Source organism: Anoplopoma fimbria, chromosome 14 (genome assembly GCF_027596085.1).
Source record: "Anoplopoma fimbria isolate UVic2021 breed Golden Eagle Sablefish chromosome 14, Afim_UVic_2022, whole genome shotgun sequence".
Classification (NCBI taxonomy): Eukaryota; Metazoa; Chordata; class Actinopteri; order Perciformes; family Anoplopomatidae; genus Anoplopoma; species Anoplopoma fimbria.
Genome location: NC_072462.1, coordinates 3938322 through 3961434, shown reverse-complemented (window position 1 = coordinate 3961434; position 23113 = coordinate 3938322). Strand labels below are relative to the sequence as shown.

The 23113-nt window shown below is 38.8% G+C and overlaps 2 protein-coding genes across 3 annotated transcripts; one reads left to right on the top strand and one right to left on the bottom strand.

The window, feature by feature from the left end:
• The first annotated feature begins 1032 nt into the window (after positions 1-1032).
• srek1 (splicing regulatory glutamine/lysine-rich protein 1) lies at positions 1033-11494 on the top strand. 2 transcript variants are annotated; one of them, XM_054612091.1, is made up of 11 exons: positions 1033-1276; positions 1404-1537; positions 3615-3730; positions 4441-4590; positions 5151-5329; positions 5483-5613; positions 5705-5813; positions 5918-6022; positions 6449-6520; positions 6713-6827; positions 8433-11494. In XM_054612091.1, the coding sequence occupies exons 1-11, from the start codon at positions 1149-1151 to the stop codon at positions 8562-8564; spliced, it is 1371 nt and encodes a 456-aa protein (XP_054468066.1). In that variant the 5' UTR covers positions 1033-1148; the 3' UTR covers positions 8565-11494. The 2 variants fall into 2 exon arrangements, with proteins under 2 accessions (XP_054468066.1, XP_054468067.1); XM_054612092.1 differs by lacking the exons at positions 1033-1276; positions 1404-1537 and adding an exon at positions 2174-3257.
• A 74-nt stretch (positions 11495-11568) lies between these two features.
• Positions 11569-19532, bottom strand: LOC129102110 (protein sidekick-1). Its single transcript, XM_054612089.1, has 16 exons — positions 19370-19532; positions 19011-19061; positions 18733-18789; positions 18519-18636; positions 18284-18429; positions 18053-18195; positions 16673-16811; positions 16415-16503; positions 16098-16305; positions 15809-15994; positions 15260-15391; positions 14482-14643; positions 13580-13723; positions 13399-13480; positions 13222-13303; positions 11569-13083 (listed from the first exon to the last, which is right to left on the bottom strand). Exons 1-16 carry the CDS (start codon positions 19503-19505, stop codon positions 12634-12636), a joined length of 2325 nt encoding a protein of 774 aa, XP_054468064.1. The 5' UTR covers positions 19506-19532; the 3' UTR covers positions 11569-12633.
• Between the last annotated feature and the right edge of the window lie 3581 nt (positions 19533-23113).

Here is a 23113-nt window from a genome sequence, read left to right as displayed (position 1 = left end):
AATATTTCATACCATATGTATTTTCTTTTTGTATTCGTTATAGTATTGGGATTTTAAAGCAGGTTGGGAAAAGGACACAGCAACCCTACAGTACACTTTTAATCATAAAAAACACATTATCAAAGGGATCAAATAAGCCCAGTGGGCTTTCTGCCTCTTCCTGCACTGTAATATAATTTATCAATGTTATGTTTTTTATATTTTTCACTTGTGCAAATAAACTAAACTAAACTAAACTAACTGAATTGAAACTGAATTGAAACTGAATTTAATTAATAATAAGCAGGTTGGGAAATGGACACAGCAACCTTACAGTACACTTTTAATCATAGCAAATCATTTTAAAAACACATATGGAGGTCGTGCTCAAGGGATGAAGTGGTTATTTATTTTTTTAAAGGACAACTAGACTGGTAAAAAAATAATGTATAAAGCATGGACACTGAGGGAGAATTTCATTTGTGCCCACTGCCATCAGACTGTATAACAACAGCGTAGACCACAGTCTGTCAACATGCTGACCAGCCCCCCCATGTGGATATACTGTACATTTTCTATTTTTATTTTTATTCTTATTTCTGTTCGATGTTTGTTTTGTTGTGTAGTATGTGTATTTATTGTCTGTGTCTGTGTAGTTGTATAGTATGTGTATTTATTGTCTGTGTAGTTGTATAGTATGTGTATTTATTGTCTGTGTCTGTGTAGTTGTATAGTATGTGTATTTATTGTCTGTGTAGTTGTATAGTATGTGTGTCTGTGTAGTTGTATAGTATGTGTATTTATTGTGTGTAGTTGTATAGTATGTGTATTTATTGTCTGTGTCTGTGTAGTTGTATAGTATGTGTATTTATTGTCTGTGTCTGTGTAGTTGAGCTGCTGCAACACTCGAATTTCCCCCATGGGGATCAATAAAGGAATATAATAATAAAGAATCAACCCTGACGCCTGTGTGGTACTGCAGCTCTCCGCACACTAGGGGGCGATAGAGCGCCTCACCGTGTATCGTCCGCCGCTTTTACACACCAAGAAGAAGCCAGAGAAAGCTGTCGTTCCGCTCGCTTGGATGTACTATAAGAGTAAATAAATATTGTATAAATATCACACTTTAAACATACTGTCAACGCTTTTTTTTTTTACTAGTTTGCACAATGAGCGGGATACCGGGGACCGCTGTCGTCCAGGTAACCAACCTGTCCTCGTCGGTGAGCAGCGAGCAGATGCGCACTCTGTTCGGCTTCCTGGGAGACATCGAGGAGCTGCGGCTCTACCCGCCCGAGTAAGAGCGCTCTACCGGCTGCATCAGCTACCTAGGAAACACCGCGGATCTGCGGCCTACATGGAGGAATTCACAACTAACATTTTTTGTTTTTTTGTTTGTTTGTCTCTGCTTTCTTTTTCAACAGCAATGGCCCTGTGTCTTTCTCGTCCAAAGTGTGCTATATAAAGTACCGGGACCCCTCCAGTGTTGGTGTTGCGCAACACCTCACCAACACTGTGTTTGTTGACAGAGCTCTGATAGTAGTGCCATGTGCGGAAGGTGAGTGCAGACAGTGTCGTTTAAAACAATGAGAATGCAACCAAATGTCTTGCTGTGAACTCCTCCCCCTTTAACCTAACCGTCCTGGTGTTTTGGTTGAATTCTGCATTATGTTATTTGTTTTATTCACATGGCAAGTTGTGCCATTGGGTAGTTCTTATTCTAGGTGTCAAAGCACCCTGCCAAAGGTTTCTGTTTGCTGTCACGTGGTGGGTTTTTTTCTCTACTGATAACATTAAAGCTTATGTTGGGTTTTTGTTTTTTTCACTGTAATCACTGGATTCACTGGAACAAGTAGCATAGTGTATTTTCCATAAGAAGCTGCCATTAATGTTACAAAATAAGTCCATGCCATCACAGCTAACTTTATCCCCTTTTTCTCTCTCTTTCATTTTTTTTTTTTGGTGCTCCTTTCCTTTAAAATCCCCCCCCACCACCCCCCACCCCCTTTTGGTGCCACTGTTGTCCCCTTATGTACAGTCAAAAGCAACAACAAAAAAAAAAAAAATGATATCAACTCTTAACTTGATGCTTTTTTGTCCACGTGACTTGGTGCTGGATGGCTACTGAGTTTATTAATTTGGTTTTGTATGTTTTTTCTGTGTGATTATGTGTGCATATCAGATGACTAGACTGGCCCAGCTGTTACACTACACTAGCCTGAGTCAGGCATTGTTTTCCAAGCCACTATCCCCGATCGGGCCAACGCAGCCTTCAAGGGGGAATGTGACCAGGAGAATAGCCTGCTGAACCTTCCAAGATGGACACCTTGTCTCTTTTTATTTATTTATATTTTTTTTCTTTTGATTTGTTTCCTTTCATACTTTTCCCATGTTGTCCACTCTCTACTGTCTCTATCTAGAAAAAAACAACAACAGTATTGCTTAATCTCTAGCTTTGTGTTTATATTTGTTATTTTGGTTTGTTGTTTTAAATTATTGTCCAACCCCCCACCCCCCTCTCTCTTTCTGCTACAGCTGCGGCTTGTGTGTGATTGAGTTCTGTCCAGGTTGCTACGGCATACCGGTGGGATGTGTATCACACATGGGATGCTAGGAGGATCACTAACACTTTGCTCTCTTGTCACCTACTCCTGTTGACGTAGCGAGGGTTTAGACATTATAAAAAAAAAAGTGAGACCCAGTAGAATCTTTTAAATTATATTTGCACTTTTCATCTGTGCTGTAAATCTGTAGTAAAAGGTTTTTTCCGCTCACATTACTACATCACAGAGCTCTGGTATGGATGTTTAGTATTTATAAATACCACATTCAACATCATTTCTCTTTTTTAACTTGGAAATTTGTGACACATGATTTAATGCTTTGCGTCGTTATTTGTTTTTAATATACAGGAACTTTTTTTCAAATGGTAATTCATGCTCAGTGCCTCCAGCTGTAATGTACTGAACTTTTTGTTTCTCATTGGTCTTAACGTAGCTCTCCTCTCCAGCTATAAAAGCAGCTGACTTTAATCCAGAGTGGAATGAGAACAATTCCTGATCGGTTGTTTTTAAATAGCTAAGTCTTTGGCTAACATTTCCCACAGTTCTTAAAATTGTTGTTCTTTTCTGTATCTGATGTCCTGTGTGCTATTAGTGATGCAGCCATTGGGGTTGTCTTGTGTTGCACACCTTTCCAACACTGCGAAACGATCGCCCCACGGAAAAGCGCCCATGCTTGATATCGTATGGTTCATGACCAATATGTTTCCAGTACAGGTGACCCATGCATCAAAGTGTTGACTCATTCTCTGCATTGTGTTTTTCTTTTCTTTTTTTTTTTTGATCTATGAAAAGAGACCAAGGACAAAATCAGTCTTCTTTTTGTTTCTAAAAAAGAAAAGTTAAGATTGTTATTGAAAATGATAATTCAGATTGACTGAGGAGAATAATTTAAGGAAAGCAAAGTAAGGATGCTCGGTCTCCAGCTGTAGACAGTAGAACACTTGTAGGTTGTTTGGGGAAGTGTATGCTCTCTTTCTCTCTAGAATACAGTGGGCTTATTGTGCAGACATAGAGGAGACAGAGTGAAAGGTCCCTCTATTGCCTTCACTAATATCTGCTTCTGTCCTGCAGGGAAGATCCCAGAAGAGGCCAAGGCCTTGTCTCTTTTGGCACCTGCCGCCCCGGTGCCCAGTCTGATTCCTGGCGGGGGACTGCTACCAATTCCCACTCCAGCTCCGCTTCAGAACGTGAGTCCCCGTCTTGTTGCCTCATCTGATTGTCTGTCTTGTAAAGACAAGTTCACAGCACATGATTTTTCAAAGTTGTGCTACACAACATGCTGTCTTGATATCAGTAGTCTTGTAATTCAGTGTGGTTTTCACACTACGTGAAAGCAGACGGGGTCACACACTCAGGGTCTTTCACAGGGAGGGATCCGCAAAGCTTTCCTTGTAGTCATGCTTCTAGATGTTGTCATTGGCACGTGTGTTCATCCCAAGGCTCTTATCCATGCGTTCCTGGCGGGAGGGACTAAGGCGCAATGAAAAGATGCGAAGGAGGGAAACGTGGATGCAATTAAGAGACATGGGTTGCTCCCAAACTTGTTTCGTTAGGTGCAATAACAACTTTGGTCCATGTTGCAAATGCTACACATACATTAAAGTACCAATTGTTGCTGGCAACCCTTTTCCTCAGGTTTACCCTCAACCTGTGTCTTGCGCTCTACTTGGGTATAGCTCCCCAACAGACTCCATAACAGGTCTATATATTTAGCCAACTTGATATCTGGGATGGGTCTGCAATGCATTGCCGACCCGCTCTGCCTCACAGGGCCAGAGACTTGTCCTCTGATCTGGGGCGTTTGTCAGAGAGTCGGTCAACGTAAAACCAGTGCTAAAGTCGTGTGATGTGAGCTTAGCGTAACTAAAACCTGTATGTGTGTGTTTTACACCCACAGCTGAACCTTCCCATAGTGAGTCGGCTGACGGCTGCCCTGGACCCCACAGCAGCATCATCGAGCGCCCAGCCCCCCCTCATGGGAAACGTGGATCCCTCAAAAGTGGATGAGATCAGGAGGACCGTCTACGTTGGCAACTTGAACTCTCAGGTAACATAATGTCAAATCTGTGTTCACACTGAGCCGAGTGAGGATTCTTTTTGAAATAGTTTTCGGACTACAATGGACGGACAATATTTGTCAGTGGGATGAAATCATTGTCAGTTTGTAGGATTTGGTGTCAATAAGAAAAATACATTATATCACTAGACTTATACTTTAAGTAGCAACCATCTTTTTTATTTGCCGGCAATCATTTCCCTCATTCATATTGCAGTGAAATATGCCTTATTTCTGTCTTCTTTTTCTAGACGTCCTTAAGTATTAATGACAGATGTGGACAAATTACAGATTCAACTTATAATGCTCAGAGACAAATTATGTTCACAAGCCACCTGTAACCACCAGAAAAGATAAATAAATAAAGCCTTCAAATGCAGTTTTGGTTGTCGGACCATGCAGCGGTTATGATGATATAGAGAACAGATCAATAAATACAAATCCTTATTAATGAGTTCACTCTCAACCAGATTGATTCCAGCTGAGGGACATTCTTTAGCTGCAAACGTTTTGTAATTCAATCTCGTTAATCTTTTATTTTTTTTATTCAGACCACCACTGCAGACCAGCTGCTGGAGTTCTTCAAGCAGGTGGGAGAGGTGAAGTTTGTGCGAATGGCCGGAGATGAGACTCAGCCGACACGCTTCGCCTTCGTAGAGTTTGTGGAGCAGGATTCAGTCGCCAGAGCCCTCACATTCAACGGAGTCATGTTCGGAGACAGACCCCTGAAGTATGTGTTTTTTTTATTAGAAGTACAGTAACGGCAGACATTAAAAATCAAGAAATAATTATTGTAATTTACTTTCTCAGAATATCGTTCTCATAGAAGAACAAACTGTGTTTCCGTGGTTTGTGTCAGCTGATTTTGTTTTGTCTCTTTCAGGGTTAACCATTCCAATAACGCCATCGTCAAACCCCCAGAGATGACGCCACAGGCCGCCGCCAAGGAGCTAGAAAGTGTGATGAAGAGGGTGAGGGAAGCCCAGTTTACCATCGCTGCTGCCATAGAGCCAGGTACAACATTTAGATTTGTTTGCATGCATCAAGGTTTTAGTAACCGATCCATGAAGTTGTTCTGATGCTGAGACCGCTGCTCTTTCTCTAGCTGACATAAAGAAGCGCTCCTCCAGTCGTTCGATGAAGTCGCGCCGGTCACGCTCGCGGTCCCGCTCCCACTCAAGAACGCACAGGAAAAGGAGCCGCTCGAAACACAGGTGCCCAACTTACACTCAGAGTTTTCTGATTTCAGTTGCATGATGCTGTGATTGATTGTGTCCAGTCTGTAACTTTTTTTTTCTCTCTCCTCCCGTTGGAGCAGACCAGTGGCGAAGTTGTGGCCGAGGACTGACTCCCACAATTCCCGAAGCACCCACAAGAGGCGCTCTCGCTCCCGAGAAAAGAGACACAGTCGGAGTCGCTCCAAGTACGTCAGCAACAACATAAGGCTTTGATCTCAAAATGATCAGTTTTGCTATGAATCAGAATGCTGTTCAGCGCACCAGATTTCCCTTGGATGTGCAACTTCATCTGCTTCTGTGGTTTAATTTAAAATATATTAATGTAGCATCAAGATCTACTGTAGTGCCACCCTGTTATACCTGCTCTTGGCAGTAGAGGTCACTAGGGTTCTTAATAAGTCTAGTGACGTCCTGGATTTGGCTCCAGTTGTGTTGCATATGGGGAAAATGTGTATGTTTATCTTATAGAGCTTTTGATACCTTAACATATGCATACAGGGATTTATACCTTATGTCTTTGTGTCCTTAATGCATTTACTTATAAACTGCAGATTTAATAGATTATACTGTCTTAAAAAATGTACTTAATCCAGTTAATGTGTTGTTATCAGGGGCCACAGGAGGAGGAGTAAGGATCAGTCAAGGAGCCCACGGAGGAAAGCCAGATCACCCTCACCTAAAAGGTAAAACCAGCACTTCTCAACCTCATGAAACAGTTTTTTTCTAGATGTTCTCAAGTCTCCTATGTTTGTCTTTTCTATGTTCTTTTTGTGGATTTACAAACATTTGTGAACAAAACATGTCAGTGATTTTGTGTCTGCAAGATTCTGATTGGTTTCCGTTTTGTCAATTTGTTTGCGTCTGCTTCTTTTCAGAGGTAGGAAAGACAAGAGGAGGGAGCGCAGCAGGGACAGAAAGGACCGCTCCACATCCAGGAAGAGGAGCCGCAAGGACGAGGACAGGATAAAGAGCAAGGCCAAGCCAAAGAAGGTAAAGAAGCTCACACTTTGGAACACCTCACTGAGATAACACCCCCCCGTTTGGATTCTCGCTGGTTCGGATTTCTCCCGGCCGAGCAGGCGAATAAATCGGTCGAACTCCTGATAATTTACTAAGTCGAGCTTTGATGCACTAAAAGACTTCTCAGGTGTGATGGGAACATTTGGTGTCTGTCCCACTGCATCTCTGCAAATGGCTTATTTCCTGTCCTGAAAAGATCCCCCCTAAAACAAAAAAGTTCTCACCCACTCTCAAACTCGAGTTTCAAACCACCTAAACGTTGACCTACTTTTTAAAGTTTTCTTAAAAGATCACACAAAGGCAATGGGTGCGAGATAAAAGTTGACACCTTCTTAAGTTATCTCATTCGATCTGTGCTGTCGATCACAATTGCACCGCGTTCAATGCAGCTGAACAAATGCTCTCCTCAGAAACTACTGCAAAATGCTTGTTTTTGGAGTTTCGCTGTACAGCCTTCTCATGTACTTTAGTTCAGTTTTCGTAGGTGATACTCCACCCAAACTCTATGTAGCGCCAAAAACATGTAGCAGAGTGTAAACCTTAAGTTAACATGTGTTTCTGGTCATTAAGGTGACGGCGGTCTGTCTTAAAGAAACATATGTGTATTTCTCACAATAACAAATGATGACAACATCATTGTAACATTAAAAGTAGGAGCAACTCTAATTAAAGTTCAACATATATGCTTATACATTATATTTAACTGCAAATTGAATTTGTCTCTTACAATCTATTCTTTTATAAATATTCCCTTCCTGTAGACTGAGTTATTTGTTCAACATTCTAGACGGTGCAGCTGGATAAAAGTATTTAAAAGCCTCCATAGAAACATCCTACTCACCTCACGTTGGCAGACGAACCATTGCAACTTTAACTAGCAAACTGGTAAAAAAGCCTCATCTGCTGTTCAGTGTTATTGATTGTTCAGCAACTAAACTATGACCGGAACTCACAAACTTGTCTTTTCTACTGTGTGGAAATGTGAAACAAAGGCAACAAAATGTGAGTATTTCTGGTCGAACATAACACAGGGAATTAAAGATTTCTCATCATAGGTGAGGTGTATTGAAGAAAGAAACAGCAGTCGTAATGTTGACTATTAATTTAATTAAAACAAATGTCTAAAGATAAGAAAAAGCAGGAAGCATATGCACATGACAAATTTCAAATACAGATTTGTTTTCAGTTTATCTACAGTCCCAGTTAGAAAATATGTAATTCAAAAACATAAATAACTTAAATTCTATCAAAAAGTGTCCTTGTGTTGTTGGTTTTGTATTTCTTATAAATACTGTGTGTATATATATCTATCGTATCATAGCAACCAGATGCAAACAAAGAGCCTCAGCTGAAAATAGATGAAACACTTATGGGTCTATTACTAATGAATTATAGAAATAACTTAAGCGGGAAGCTCAGAGGTAGAGCCCTGAATGTGAGAACAATTTCATCCGTTCTACCGATACTAGGCAATTGGATATTGTGAAAACATCTAACGATGACATCATCATTAGTACCTGAACTAAAATTTTGGCCCCCAAGGTTTGGTCTGATTGTTACTCGTTGGAATTTCAGGTGGAAAGGGACTATGGGCGGGAAGAAAAGGACGACTATGAAAGCGAAAGAGAGGACGCGCTCAGCGACGACATGATGTCATCGCCGTGCACCCAGCATAACGGCAGCTACAAGACTCACAGTGCTGAGTAGTGATTATTACTACACCATACGAACTAATCGCATCCCATCTCAGCGACCACGGCGTGCGTGTAAACTCCGGGCGATAACCACTCATTATCAGCGTGTTTTCTCATCATCATCATCATCTCATGACATGATTATTTCTTTATCTCCACATTCTTGGCAACGCGTGGATTCCTGTGATTCAGCTGATATTCAGTATCTAACTCAAAGGGCAAGTGAGCATTTCGGTACAGCAGAGATAGCCCCGCCTCTTCCTGTTTAGAAGGGAGGCTGAAGATTTTGCAGAAGGTGCCCATGGTACGACAGCACAACACTAAATAGTTGAGTCGACTCCTCAACAATAACAGGACAATAGAAGCTTCCTTAACAAACAAACTGGATTGCATAATATTATATGGTTTTCCACCTCCTTTATGCTTTAATGCTCAAAGAACTCAACTTTTTTTTTTTTCTGCATAGATACAAAAACTGTAATCACCTACCACAGCAGAAAAGAAAAAAGTGCAGCCGCAGAGCTTTTCAAACTCCTCGTCGACTGTCACAAGAAAGATATGTCATCATCTCGTCCCCACAGGCAGAGCAGAGTTTATACTCGTTTCTCCAACAATAAGAAGCCAGATTTCAGTCATAGCTTTGTCCAATATCTCATTGATATCACTTGAATCCTCCATTCCTCTTGTGACACTTTGACTATACACTTCAATAGTCCAGAAAGCCTTCTATGCCTCTTACCTTGTCAGTATTTGTCACACTCAAGTATACATGCCTTTTCTTTAAAAAACCAAACAATGTTTTTGTCTTAATGTTGCAAAAACCTATATGCAGTATATATTATACATAAAGGGAAAAAAAAAAAGAGGTGGAGCTATTTTTATGCAGAAGTGAGGACATTTAATCTACTCAATATGTGCACAGATACATGCACATATACTCAGAAAAGGGCTTGGATTTGGCAGTTTATCTGGATTGCAACATACATAAAGTTGGTTTACTCTTAAAGCAGGCGGCCTTTAATACAATATATTAAAGAAATATAGTAAAAATACTGCAGTAAATCATTTGTATTCAGTAATACCCTGTTTAGGGTGGAGTAACTTCAGTGGTAACAGCAGGGGTGTTTTACATTCTGTGTCTTGGAACCTTCAATTTAATCGTCAGTTTCTCATTTTGCTTTTCATTTATCATAAAGCAACTGTTTTCAGAGTTTGCATCAGTTGCATTTCAGACAAAACATTAAAAAAAAAGATTATGGCATAATCCAGGCTGTTATCATATTAGATTCCGTGTCTAGACTTGCATCAAAAGGAAAGTGCCAATCAAAGCAAGGATCTCACCAATTAAACCATGCAGACATTTCTTATCTCATTATCGACGCCTCATGAGTTAAAATGTTTTTGGTCCCTTTCTATTCTGCTGCTGTGAGCTCGGTGTGGCTGACAGCAACTTCCCATTTTCTGCTAGGTGTGAGAACATGAGGGCCCTTCTCAGTGTATGCATCAATTTAAAACTGGTAAACAAAAAATGCTCATTTGCCCTTTTGTGTGCTGTTAAAGAGACTTGAACAATGTGAGGAGTGCTTTGTTCCTCGTTCTGCACCATTTTTCGCCGTCATCTGAGAACTGGAACGTCCTGCAAAAAATGTTTGCTGTTGATTTTAAGATTTGGAGTGCTGTAATTATGAGAATGCAGAATGGTATTAGATTGTTTCTGTTAACCTTTTGCTAATATATCGTTAGCAAAAGATACATAACTCATTCTGTCAAAAAAAGGAATACATCGCTTTACTTTCTGTTTCTGTTTTATCGGTGTACATTAACTTGCTTTTTTTATATTTCAGATTAGTCACAACGATGTATCATGTTCCTTTTCATGTTGTTGTAATGCTGTGAGATGAAAGAAAACAATATTTACTGTTTTTATAGATACAAAACAAGCCGAAACTGTAAAAAAAAAAAAAAAAAATGCTGGTGGTTTGCAAACTGTCTGTCAGCTCATATCGCTCAAAGTGAGATGCAAACAAAGCCCAGAGTGTCAGATATGTGTCAGATATGTGTCAGATATGTGTCAGATATGTGTCAGATATGTGTCAGATATGTGTCAGATATGCATCAGATATGCGTCCGATATGTGTCAGATATGTGTCAGATATGTGTCAGATATGCATCGTCCGATATGCATCAGATATGTGTCCGATATGTGTCAGATATGTGTCAGATATGTGTCAGAAGTCAACTAACTGCTTGTGAGCACAGGAGGGTCAAAAGTGCCTAGACTAAGATTGTACAGAATATTCTAAATAAAACATGGAGACTTATTGACAAATGCAACCTGAATTTATTGCTTAGGATGTAAAATAGCTAAAACTAATGAGATGTTATATTTAAGTATCGTCAGATGTCTTTAGTAATTAATAGAGTAGATTCAACATTCATGGGACTTTTGTGGATTTGTCTTTTTATTTTAACATTTGTCATTTCTGGTTTTTCAGTATTGTGATTGTGTCAAAAATTGTATCTGCAAACATTGAGATCAGTGTTTGTTTGTTTCTTGGAAAGCTGGTTATATTTTAAAAGGAGACTCAAATTCCACCGATTGCTTTTACAAACTTAATTTAAATGTTTCTTTCTTGTCCTGCTTTTTTTCAGTACACTAAGCTTCAGTTTGGAGTGGTGAACTCTTGAAAAGGTTTAGTAAAAAACATTTCCAACTCAAACTATTTTATTTTTTTATATCCTTGTACCCACTATGTTCGGTTAAAACAGTAGAAAGGATTGATGGTTTCCTCCTGGGGAATGTCTGTGTTTGGGACTTGATGTAAAGATTTGGTATTTGAAGAACTTGGATGTTTGTATGTATGTAGTTCTCCTTCGTTTGAAACTAGCGATACATCTGATCTGTTTCCAAAAACACCCAATAAAGAGACTTTTCATTCAGTTCTGTCGTCTCAGTGCCCTTCTGTTGTGTAACAGAGAGTGAGATTGCATATGACTCAGTCGACCTTTGCTTCCCTGTTTTGGGTTAAAATGCTGCAATTTGACCAAGAGGTGATAAAATAAATAATTCCAAAATGTTGAGCAAAGACACTTTTAACTACATGACACGCCACAAAACCTTCCATCCATTCCTCTTTTTTTGTTTTAGCAATGTTGGTCTGTAGATATTCATGATCTTCAGAGGATGAATCTTACTCTGGTAATCCTCTGGCTGTTCCTCAGTTTTCTGGTATTGTGTACGTTGACTCCCTTAAACACTTAAACAGAACGGACCCATCATGAATGGTGCGTTCAGGAGCTCCTCGAATGGTCCCATTTGCGAGGTTGGGAAGTTGTTCTCAGTTCTTCAGTTGTGTGTTCATGAAATATAACTCATAATGTTGAAAGAACGTGGACGTTTATTACTCAGTGTTACTGATTTTGTCCCAAACTTGATGCTCCACCATTGCGTTCCCTAAAACCACTAAAATATCACATTACCAGACTTGTTATCAGGGATAATTCTAATAAATAAATGATCTAGGTCACTCTTCATGGACAGCAGTTAATGGTTACAATCTAATACCATATTACTATTTTTACTAAAATTGATACGCAAATTTACATTACATCAACCCAATATTTACCTTTGTGTACCATGTTTCTACGTAAAATGCGGTGTACTCAAGTATTTTCCAATGAAACATTCATGCTCATAAAGTCTTTTCAGTCATGTTTCCATCATGAGGTATTCAGGTTTAGATATGAGAATAACATACTGTATGTTCAGTATGTTTATGAGTTAAAGAGTTACAGAAATGAGCAGAGACGTTGATGTGCATGGTAAGCAGAGAGGCAGGAAGAGGGAAAAACAGTCTTACTTAACTTCTCTTTATACAAATATACTTTTGCATACTCAACAGTATTTTTAACAGCCGGCATTAATAGAGCTACATTCTTTGCTTGATTTGCGACTGGTTATTTCCCTTATAGTGCACCTCCCAGATAATAGAGAAGTCATTTGATTGAACCATGTATGGACGATGGTTCTTGTGATCCCGTTCTTGGCTCTTCGTGGTCTGAAGTCCCGTTCCAAACAGTTTTCACATAATTGTGGACATCCTGCTGTCCAATATCGGACTGGTGCCAAAGTGTCCTATATAGTCCAAACTTGGTTTTACCACAGTCAAGTCTTCGTCCTCTTGTTTGCTCTCCGTGGCTTGAGTCACAGATGTAATCACTGGCATCCCCTGCTGAAACATATCCAATGTTGTATATCCACCTGTGAAGGCCAAAGGGGAACTTTTAGTGTCTGTCTGTTGGATATCCGGGAATGTTTCGTCATTTTCTATATCTTCAGTTTCATCCTCGGTGTCTCGTTGGATCCAGTGAAGAGTCATTTCCTGTGAGTCTCCCTCGTCCTCTGACCTGCAGAGAAGCGGTAACATTGATGCTAATGTGCCAGCAGGGATCACATCTTCTTTCTCAACGATCTGAAGGCTGTTTGCGTCCCATTCTTGAACCTTCAGAGTGTTGATGGACTCCAGTAGTTCCTGAGTGAAGTAAAAAAACAGTTTGTTATTAACTTCATTTATTTTCTGCATAGTCATGAGGGTAACCTGAGGTTTCTTTTGGCTTCCATGATGTTAAAACTGTTGGTACGGTTATTGAAATCCCAGATAGACTCTTACCATTTCACAGGGCTCTTCTATGTTCTGCATGGCATTGCTCTTTCCAGGGTTTGGTATGCTTGGCCACAGAATAATTTTTGCTCTAAGTAAAGTCGTAAGTGTAGAGTACATATGTAGTTAGATATTTATCCATTTAAAAAAATGTGTGACAACATACATGTAAGGCAGTGGTTGTACCTTTTTATTATATGAGGTCCAATTATCAGCACAGTGGCCACAACTGCAGAGATTGTGATGATGCCACTGAGATTAGAAAATTCTATGGAAAAAAGGTCGGGATTACACAATAAGTAAGGATGTTTCTATGCAAATTTAAGCATTAGAAATTGAATTGGATGGATTATTTGGTGGATGTAACCTTGGTGATTAGTTTTAAATAGGCTCGCTGTGCTTCGTACTCCGGCTCCTGCCTTGGTGAAACCTGATATCTGGACTTCGTAGGCTGTGCCATCTTTGAGACGCCCCAATTCATAACTGGTCAGCCTTGGATCCACTGTAATATCTGCAATCAGAGAGTGACAGTTTTTTTTTAGCATATTACAAATGCAACGTTGGCACATCTGCTTTGAAGTTAGACTGAATTTAGAGATACTATATGATAATTAACAGTTGGCATAACAAAATCTCAGGACTTTGTTCCAGACTGAAATATCACAACTATTGGTAGTATTTGACCAACATTCATACTTCCCAGAGGATGAATCCCCTACCTTTGCCATCCCATAACTTCCTTAATAGCGTCATCAGGTCGAAATGTATATTATTCAATATTTCATGAACGATGAAGATGACTTTTCCTCTTGCGCTACCATCAGGTTGAGACGGGTTTTGAGCGAAATTTCTTGATAATTCATTCATGTCCCCCTTAAGATAAAGTCACTCACTTTGGTGATCCCCTGTTTCATGACCAAATAGCTGCAAAACAAATGGCATTCCATGCAACATAAGTTGAACAACATTTTGTTTATTAGCAAATAATATCATGCTAACAAACTAAACTAAGATGGCGGACATGGTAGATTTAATATAGGCTAGCATCGTCATTTTGAGCATGTTAGCATGCTGAGGTCAGCACTTAACTCAAATCATCACTGTGCATAAATGCAGCCTCACAGAGCTGCTAGTAGGCTTGTCCTGGGAAATGATTTTGCAAGTTTTTAATGTTGTGGTAAACAAACCAGCTAGCAGACAAGAAAATCCATTGAGAGTAATGCACATAGAGGATTGTGTGTAACTTAGTTTAAGGTGGATCATGCTTACTTTTCTCTGTGCTTGACCTTCCGTGGTGGTACTCATTGTAGTAGATGATGTAGCCCAGTAGGAAACCTCTGATGTCTTCCTCCAGGATGGACGTCCACTGCAGCACCACTGAACTCAGCGTCACATTGTAGCTGCTGATGTTTGTGGGAGCGCTGACGGGAGCTTTGAGACACAATATCAAGAAGTCAGACTGTTTTGTTTTGGATAAGGTTATATATATATATATATATATATATATATATATATATATATATATATATATATATATATATATATAAAACAGATATGATATTTAACCTAGTTTTTAGCCATGTTAGGTCAGTCGACTTCTTTGGTCCAGATTCTTTGGTCCAGATTATCTCAACAACTATTTAATGGATTGCTATTCAATTTTGTTCAAATTCATGGTTCCCAGAGGATGAATCCTAACAACTTTGGTGATGTCCTTACTCTATAGCCATTAACAGGTCAAAATTTGGTCGAAACATTCATGTTCCCCAGAGGATGAATCCTAAAGATGTTGCTGATCCCTTGGCTTTTTCATGTAGCGTCACCAGCAGATTGTAATGTCTCCACAACTGTTGGATAGATTGCCATGACATTTGATGCAGACATTTGTGGTCTTTGTGAACTTTGGTGACTTTTCGTTACCAGGTCAAAAGTTCAATTTGTCCAATACTTTTGTTTATCTTTCTAGCTGTTTGGTTTCCTTGACAACGTCTCTTTTATTCCAATGACATTGAAGAATAGTGAAAAAGGTTTAGCGACTGTGACTTACATCCTTCCGTGGAATAGAACTGTGTTCTCCCATAGGTGGTCTCGCTGTTGTTCACATGCTTCATGTTGCAGGTGTCCTTGTTTGGCCGTGTGTGCAGAGTGATGCTGTATCTCTTATAGGGCTCAAAGGGCTCTGGGTATTTGAAACAACCAAATTAATTATATCAGGAAACTAAATATATATTTCATTAAGCACCAAAATCTTCCATAAATTATGTTTGCAAACTACTAGCATCGCCAGCAAAATTACGTTTATGAGGAACACATAATATTTATACAGAACATATCTTCAAAAGGTTCCCTGACAATTTATTTTATTTGCTTTTTATGATCGTGTTTAAATACTCAAAGCACTTGGTGCTCAAACTGGTCACAAGCAAGACTCAGGGCGTACGTTTCTGGCTGATATTCCTCTGCATCCCTCACTCTTCCTTTTGCAACATTATCAAAGCATATTTTCTTCTTAACATAATTGGCAAAATAACTTGATAGCATGAAAACAGAATTTCTTGAGGACAAGTTAGACTAAAATATGTGAATATCTACGCACCTGGTAAATGAGATAAGGTCCTGTAGTTGTATGTGTTCTGATAAAAGGGCATGGACATTGTTTCATGTCCTTTCCTCGTCCACTCCACAGAATAGCAGACATAGTTTTGGATGAGATTGTCTTTCCAATAGATAGTAAAAGATGTATTGCTGTGGACCGTCATGTTCAGCTTCCCAGCTCTCATACCTGTGAGGACAAATTCACGATGAATCTACTTTTGTTATTCTGTAGGTTAAATCTCTGAAAGTGACTCCTGTTCAGAAACTTAAGTATGCAAATTAGTACTAACGTGACATATCCTCTCGCTGTGTTATTGCCTGGCTCACCGCTGGGGAGGTGCTAACGTTGTTCACAGCACTGATGTTGAGATGATAAGCTGAATAGGAGAGAACTAGTCTGATTTCCGGTTGGGTGGTGTTTATCCCTTCCCATGGAGCCTCTCCTGACGCTTTACCAATGGTCACTAGGTAGCCATCATGCAGCTCTTTGGTAGGAAACTAACAAAAAGGGTCATTTTAGTATCATTATAACATTAGCCATGGCTGCACAGAAGATATATTCCCTGTTATATGTCTTGTGGAATGAAAGATTTGAGGTGAAACTGACCTTCCAGGTTAAAGAAAGCAGCCGGCAGCCTTTTCTTCCCTTGATGTGAGTTTCTTCAAGGTTGACAATGACCGGCTGTGTAGTCAGTTCTAAAAGAGGACATTTATTTATCATAAAATAAGATGTGATATTTCAACTTCCACAGTGGAGTAATAACACTTTGTTTTTGCAGCATTTATCCAACACAATATATAAAAACTGCTTATTTATTTATGTTCTATTTACTTTAAAACCAATAAAGTAAAAAAACAATCTGACCTGATGGGACAGTGTAGGCTTCACTCTCTGCACACTTTGGGCAGTTAACATTAGTGACGCACTGTATCTGTACAGTGTAGACCAGGGAGGAGTTCAGATTGTCCACTGTACATTTCTCTGCATTTTGGGATTGCACGGACTGTGAACAGTGAAGAAAATAATTAATGCCAGGAGGGATTACACAAAACATTAATTCAATTTTATTTAGCTCGTTGTTAAAACCATGAACTTTATACAATCAGAGAATATCAATAAGATCAAGATCTCTTTTGATAGACAGACCTGAGTACAGTGCAAGAAATTGGTACATTACACAAAAATACATAACAGCATCAGATACAGTCAAAGGCCTTTCTAAAGTTAAATTAAAGCAGAACTCCACTGGTTTGACTCGTTCAGTTGTGTTTAGAGCCAATTAGCAAATGTTAGCGTGCTTACACCCTAAACTAACACGACGGACATGATAAACATTGTACCTCCTAAACCAAACTGATGTTTTTTTACTAAACCTAACCAAGTAGTTTTGTAGCGTTTAATGTTTTGCTTAAAACTGTTTAAAACTGAGACTTTAATCCTAGCAGAAAATACATTTCGCTCTAAAGCTATTTGAGAGTGCAGTCTAGTTGTAAGGGAAGGTGATTTTGAAGGAGATAGGGTTGCTTCCACAGAAGTGTATATGTAATACGTCAGAAGCAAACATTCTAGTATTCTTCCCTCGTGATTTGACAGGAGGAGAGCTAGTAACGTTAGCAGCACTGCTAACAGCTAACAAAGGAGGTACCGTTCAGTTACATTATGATGCGTCCAGGCTCTGAAAGTAAATTATGACATCATCATGATGTGTTTCAATGTAATCTCTTACAAAAAGTGAGTTTTTGGGGTGAAAAACTTGAATAAACATAGTTGTTTGAAAGAAATGTTTTCACAGCAATATAAATCGATTTTAGAAAAGAAATGATGACGTGTTTACAAAACCTCTAAGCAGTTTAATATATATCATTAAAACTACTAATGACAAGATTTGTTTTAATCATTGATAATATTTGATTTCCTTATTATTTGAATTTTGTGTTTATTATGAAGAAAAAACTATACTATACTATAACAAAGTAAAAGGATAACTTTCAGATTTTTGGGTTTTGTTCACTGACTTCAGAGCAGTTGACATGCTTTTATGGGACGGTTTAAAAAAAAGGTTGTCTGCAGCCTTGTAGACCAGCTGCTATAAACAAACAAAACAAAAAAAAGCGATCTATATCTGCCAATATGGATTGCTTCCTTTGTTCTTCTGTGCTGATCTGATCTGTGATTCCGATGCGTGATAGAGTTTTATGATCCGTTGCATTAATTCACATGATATGTATTTTAATGGATACTGACCTTGATCCATGACCAGCCCAGTGCTTTATAGCTCACATTGTAATACTCAATGACCTTTATGTCCTCCTTTGGCCAGCTCACATTCACATACAGTCTTCCAGAGTGGCGACTAAAGGACACGTTATGTGGAGGACCACATCGCTCTGAAATATGATTAAAATATATATATATTCAGTCAGAGATGTGACAGAAAATGAAGAGAGAAATTAAGATACATTTTTTTGAACTTACTCTGTGGTGAACCACTGAAAACTGCTTTTGTGCAATTTGTTGACGCGCTGTTTTCATAAATCTCCGCCACCATGTCAGTTTCATATAATCTGATCTTTTGAGAGAGCACAGTGATGTTGTGGTAAACTCTGCAATAGTTTCTGCTTCTAGAAAGAGAGATGGTTTGAAGGATTAGAGTGTGATTTTTATATGTAAAACAATATGTGTAATTTAATTTAAGGTAGTTTTCTTTAACTGTTGTTGTATGATGAGTGTGTATGTCTTTTCTGATGCGCTGTTTCCAGGTTTCCACACACAGTCTCCCGTACCAGACGATTTATGTTTCCTAAAACAATCTAAATCATGAACTCCATCTGAAAGAGAGGCAGCGTGCAAAAACAGTTAAGAGTTTTAAAAAAAAAAATTAAACCTGGGATAACTCAAATGTTGTTTTTTATTTTTTTATTTACCTGGGTGAATCCCACAGTGCTGAAATCTGGAAGAAATGTTCTTTGACCTGCACTTTTCTGGAACACAATATGAATACGATGTGAAACTACACCAGGTGTTACTTTCCCAGTGTGTCATGCTTACAAGAACACTGTCTCACAGCGGAGAAACACAACTCTAAATATAGTATCACTTTTTGTAATTAGAGGCAAACCATTTCTTATAATTCATACGACAAAATCACAGATATTTGAGCAGTATTAATAAGTTGAAATGCTGTGATGAAAAAGTAAAATACCTTGACTTTGAGCTTGAGAGGAGGGAGTAGTGTAGTAAACAAGAAACAGACCTTGAATTGAGCAGAGGAATGAAGCTTTAGGGAAAATCTGCCTTTAATACTAAATGCAAGAGATGCTTTACTGATATATAATATATAATAATAATATATTAGAGCAGGTTACAGAAAGATTCTCCATTCTCCTTGAAACTGAATTTAATAATTAATCATTTATGTATTGCAAAGAAATCTAAATAGACCAAACACCTACAAAAAATATGTCAAAGATTTTTGACAAGATTTCTATAAATAGCTCAAAATAATAATCCAACAGGAACTAAAAATATAAAATGCATAGGTAAAATTTCAAGGCCACTTACCAAAGATGAATAAATGTGAATAGCTTGCTTTTGAGTCTAGAAAATCCAAATGAAATCCACCACCAACCATTGTCGCCTGCCACTGAAACCAAAAGAGTGGCTTTGAGACGATCTCACACCCACGAGCTGCTGCCATTCACATCCACATACATGATGCACACAGGAGCTGCCCACTAAGAGTGAACTGGAAGGAAATCTTTTGGGGAGTTATACACATGTGAGCGTGGAGGGGTGGGGACACTTTTTGACACAGTTCACAGGACTCGATAAACTGACGACAGGAGTTCCTCTGTACTTCTTCTTTCCACAAATAGAGCATGTGGGGTTGTACCATTTACTAACAGCACTCTGAAGCAAACAAAGAGACGTGACTCTCTGACTGAATGGATTTCTCTTTTCTCGGATCAGTTACTGAAAACAAGCTCTCTTAAGTTCACTGTGACTCAATGCATGAAGACAGATGAGTTTTTTTTATTGTCCTGTGATTTCAGGAATTCTTCACGCTTACTTTGCTTTCAAAGAACTGAATGTGGTTTTCATTTGAAAATCTGAAATAGCCCCACGAGCCTTTTATTTTGAAACAGAAACAATGTTTCAGAGAAGTGACTTGCTCCCATCATTTTCTATAAGTGAATGGTTTGAATGAGCTGTAGTAGAATTAAAATGTCATCTTTAATAAATAGAGCACTGAGTTTTCCTTTACCGTAAAAATAAACTGTCACAGTTTAAATGCAGGTAAACAATAAACTGCACTCATTTAATAGAAAATACTCCATTGCATGGAAAATGAATAGCCTGCAGGATTGTGTTTTTAATTAGTTTATGTTAAAAGAGAAGAAAAAACAAACATCAAAAAAGCCCAACAACTAATAAGAACAATATACATTTTTGTACTGATTGTTTTTCAGAATCCTAAGAGAGAAAACAACATGTTTTAATGGTATAAAAAAGGTTTTAGTGAGTTTGTGTTTAAATTTGGCTCAATTGCTTTGTTAACAACATTTCTTAAAATAACAACTTCCCTGAATTTGTTTTAGTCATACAATTCTGGTGTTAAACAAAAACAGACAAACCAGAATGAATGAAGATTTCTGTGAAATGATAATCCCATTTTAGTGTGTGTGTGTGTGTGTGTGTGTGTGTGTGTGTGTGTGTGTGTGTGTGTGTGTGTGTGTGTGTGTGTGTGTGTGTGTGTGTGTGTGTGTGTGTGTGTGTGTGTGTGTGTGTGTGTGTGTGTGACTCAAATGATCACTCTTTTCTCTGGAATTCATCACAGTTAGAAATTGATTCATAGACAGCAACACTTTGAGCAAAAGTGACCAGACCATTGAGTCATCAGTTTATCTGCCCAGAAGTGTCCCTGTTCACATGGTTTCATTAAGAATATCAAAGTTCTCCTTCAACCGTATGTTTGACTGTGCAGAATTATATACGTGCACAGTTTGACGCTAGAAGGCTGTTTTCACATTCATAATGCTGACAGAGGAAGGTTTATCAAAGTTGAACTTGTGTACGTGCAAGCCTGACTTCTAGTTTGGAATCCAAGTATGGTCCAATATGCAATGATTTGTGTTGTGGAAACTCAAAGCCTCCAGTAAATTCAGTGAAGTAGGAGACATCTTGTCTGCAGCAGTTAAACTTCTGAAGCAGAAAATATTTGCATATTCATAGATTCTAGATTCCTCAATGGTGGAGAAGGTGTAGATGTAATTTAAAGATATTTAGATCATTAGAATATTAGCAAACAACTATTTGTAATATAAAGATAAGATGGAGTGACGTCTAGCTGAGCAGAGAGTTTACAGTCTCCCTCTGTGTGCGTTGCATTAAGCTTCTATGTGGTTTGTGTGCATGTCCTTTAGTGCATGTGAGCGTGTCTGACTGGTTATCACTACAGCCGCTCTGCACTGCACTCACACGGTGGCCACAGCTGATGCACGCCATCATGACCCACAGCGTCTTTCTGGAAGTGTAGCAACCCACCCTCATGCAAACACCGTTAGCTGCTAGCCGCCATGTTGAGAGCCTTCTGAAAGCAATAGATTTACAGATCTGATGTTTAATTTAGCACCTTTAAGCAAGCAAATGTAACTTTTAATTCATAAAAAACATATAATTGCATTTTATGTATTTCTCAACAGTTCCAGATAACAAATCTAATGTGACTGAAAGCTCTCACACATTAAATGGACCTTGCGGTGAGGCTCTAATGGCCTTTTCAACCTCAGATATTAATAACTTAGATTTAAATTACAGTCATTTAGCAGACGCTTTTATCCAAAGCGACTTACAGTCAGTAGTATATTACATATCATTCACCCATTCACACACTGATGACAGGCTACCATGCAAGGTGCCACCATCAGACTCTAACTAACATTCATGCATCATCCAGTCCACACCGATGGCAAGCCTTCAGGAGCAACTTGGGGTTAAGTGTCTTGCCCAAGGACACATCGACTGCCAAAGCCGGTTATCGAACCACCGACCCTCTGATTGGAGAACTACCTTGCTCAATGTCGACTATTTTACTGTATGGGGTTTTTTTTTAATTTGAAATGTAAGGCCAGGAAATGCCAAATCCTCGCTTGGATAGTTGCAGTAAGAGCAAGGACACCATGAGGAGGAGGATAAAATCAAGTTTTATCTGCGCTCGGTTAGAGAGGTCTCTGTAGAGTTGCACGAAATACAGGAACAACAGCATCAACAAATATGTGCGGCTGCATGTATGTGTCGTCAGTTTTAAGTACTCTAATGTACTTTTAGCTGCATGTTCCTCCTTCAGTGCCGAGCTGTAAACACACAGGAAGTTCAGTTTGCACCTCACTGACTTCAGGCCTAAAGAAGATCATTAATGCTGTTTATGATGATGTTGATCTTCACATCTACATGAACACTTTACCAGTTGCAGAAAAGAGCTTGTTGTTGTGTTTGATGCCCATGCTTTCCACTGGAGTGTGCCAAGGTTAAAAAAAAGGTCAACTAATTAGACGTGAAGAAGAACAAGAAGATTTCTTTTTTAATGCCAAATCTACATCAGAAAAGTTTGGCTGCAGATGTAGTTAAGGACATAATGTATTAAATGAAAAGCCGTGATTAAAGTAAGAAAAGAACATCTTAAAGATCTTTACCACAGGAAATTAATTTCCGCTAAACAAGCACATGTCTGCCAGCTCATGTTTTTCTCGTACGTAAATTTCCCCATCTCTCTTATCATCCCTGAGATCAGCGAGGTGCTGTTACTCACTTGCGGGCCCTGAGAGTTGAAAGCTCGTGTGGGTTCCTCTCATGGTGTTTTACTTTGATCAGAATCCTTTATTCTTGGCCTAAACCTTCCAGAGAGCACAGGATTTAGTAATTGTTTCTTCAGTAAACGTGTTCATCTTTTCTTCTGTGTTTACATTGAATGATTAATGTAACGCATCTGCACAATAAAACCATGAATCTAGATTTTATGAACCTGACAAAAAATGTTTACTGAAATGTATTAAATGTGATTAAGTTTATTTTTCAAGATAGCTAAAATCACCAGACTAATTTGATGGCAAACTGCAAAAAGAACTCCTTTTCCAGAAGAGACCAGGATCAGGACTGTAATTAAGAGGTTTCAAGGTTAGCAGACATTTTTTTTTATTATGTCATTAACAGGATTCTGCACAAAACGAATGAGTGTTAAAACTAGAAAATGAACAACTGAGCAGCAACATCCAGAAAAGATTAACCTCAGCGAACAGCGCCCTCCTG

Excerpts from the sequence above, each read along its gene's own strand:
- srek1 (XM_054612091.1), top strand. The coding sequence starts at position 1,149 with ATGAGCGGGATACCGGGGACCGCTGTCGTCCAGGTAACCAACCTGTCC. Across the intron at positions 1,538-3,614 it reads AGTAGTGCCATGTGCGGAAG|GGAAGATCCCAGAAGAGGCC; the intron begins GTGAGTGCAGAC and ends TCTGTCCTGCAG. Across the intron at positions 6,023-6,448 it reads CACAGTCGGAGTCGCTCCAA|GGGCCACAGGAGGAGGAGTA; the intron begins GTACGTCAGCAA and ends TGTTGTTATCAG.
- LOC129102110 (XM_054612089.1), bottom strand. The coding sequence starts at position 19,505 with ATGGCAGCAGCTCGTGGGTGTGAGATCGTCTCAAAGCCACTCTTTTGG. Across the intron at positions 18,637-18,732 it reads GCACTGTGGGATTCACCCAG|ATGGAGTTCATGATTTAGAT; the intron begins GTAAATAAAAAA and ends CCTCTCTTTCAG. Across the intron at positions 13,481-13,579 it reads ATTTAAAACTAATCACCAAG|AATTTTCTAATCTCAGTGGC; the intron begins GTTACATCCACC and ends TTTTTTCCATAG.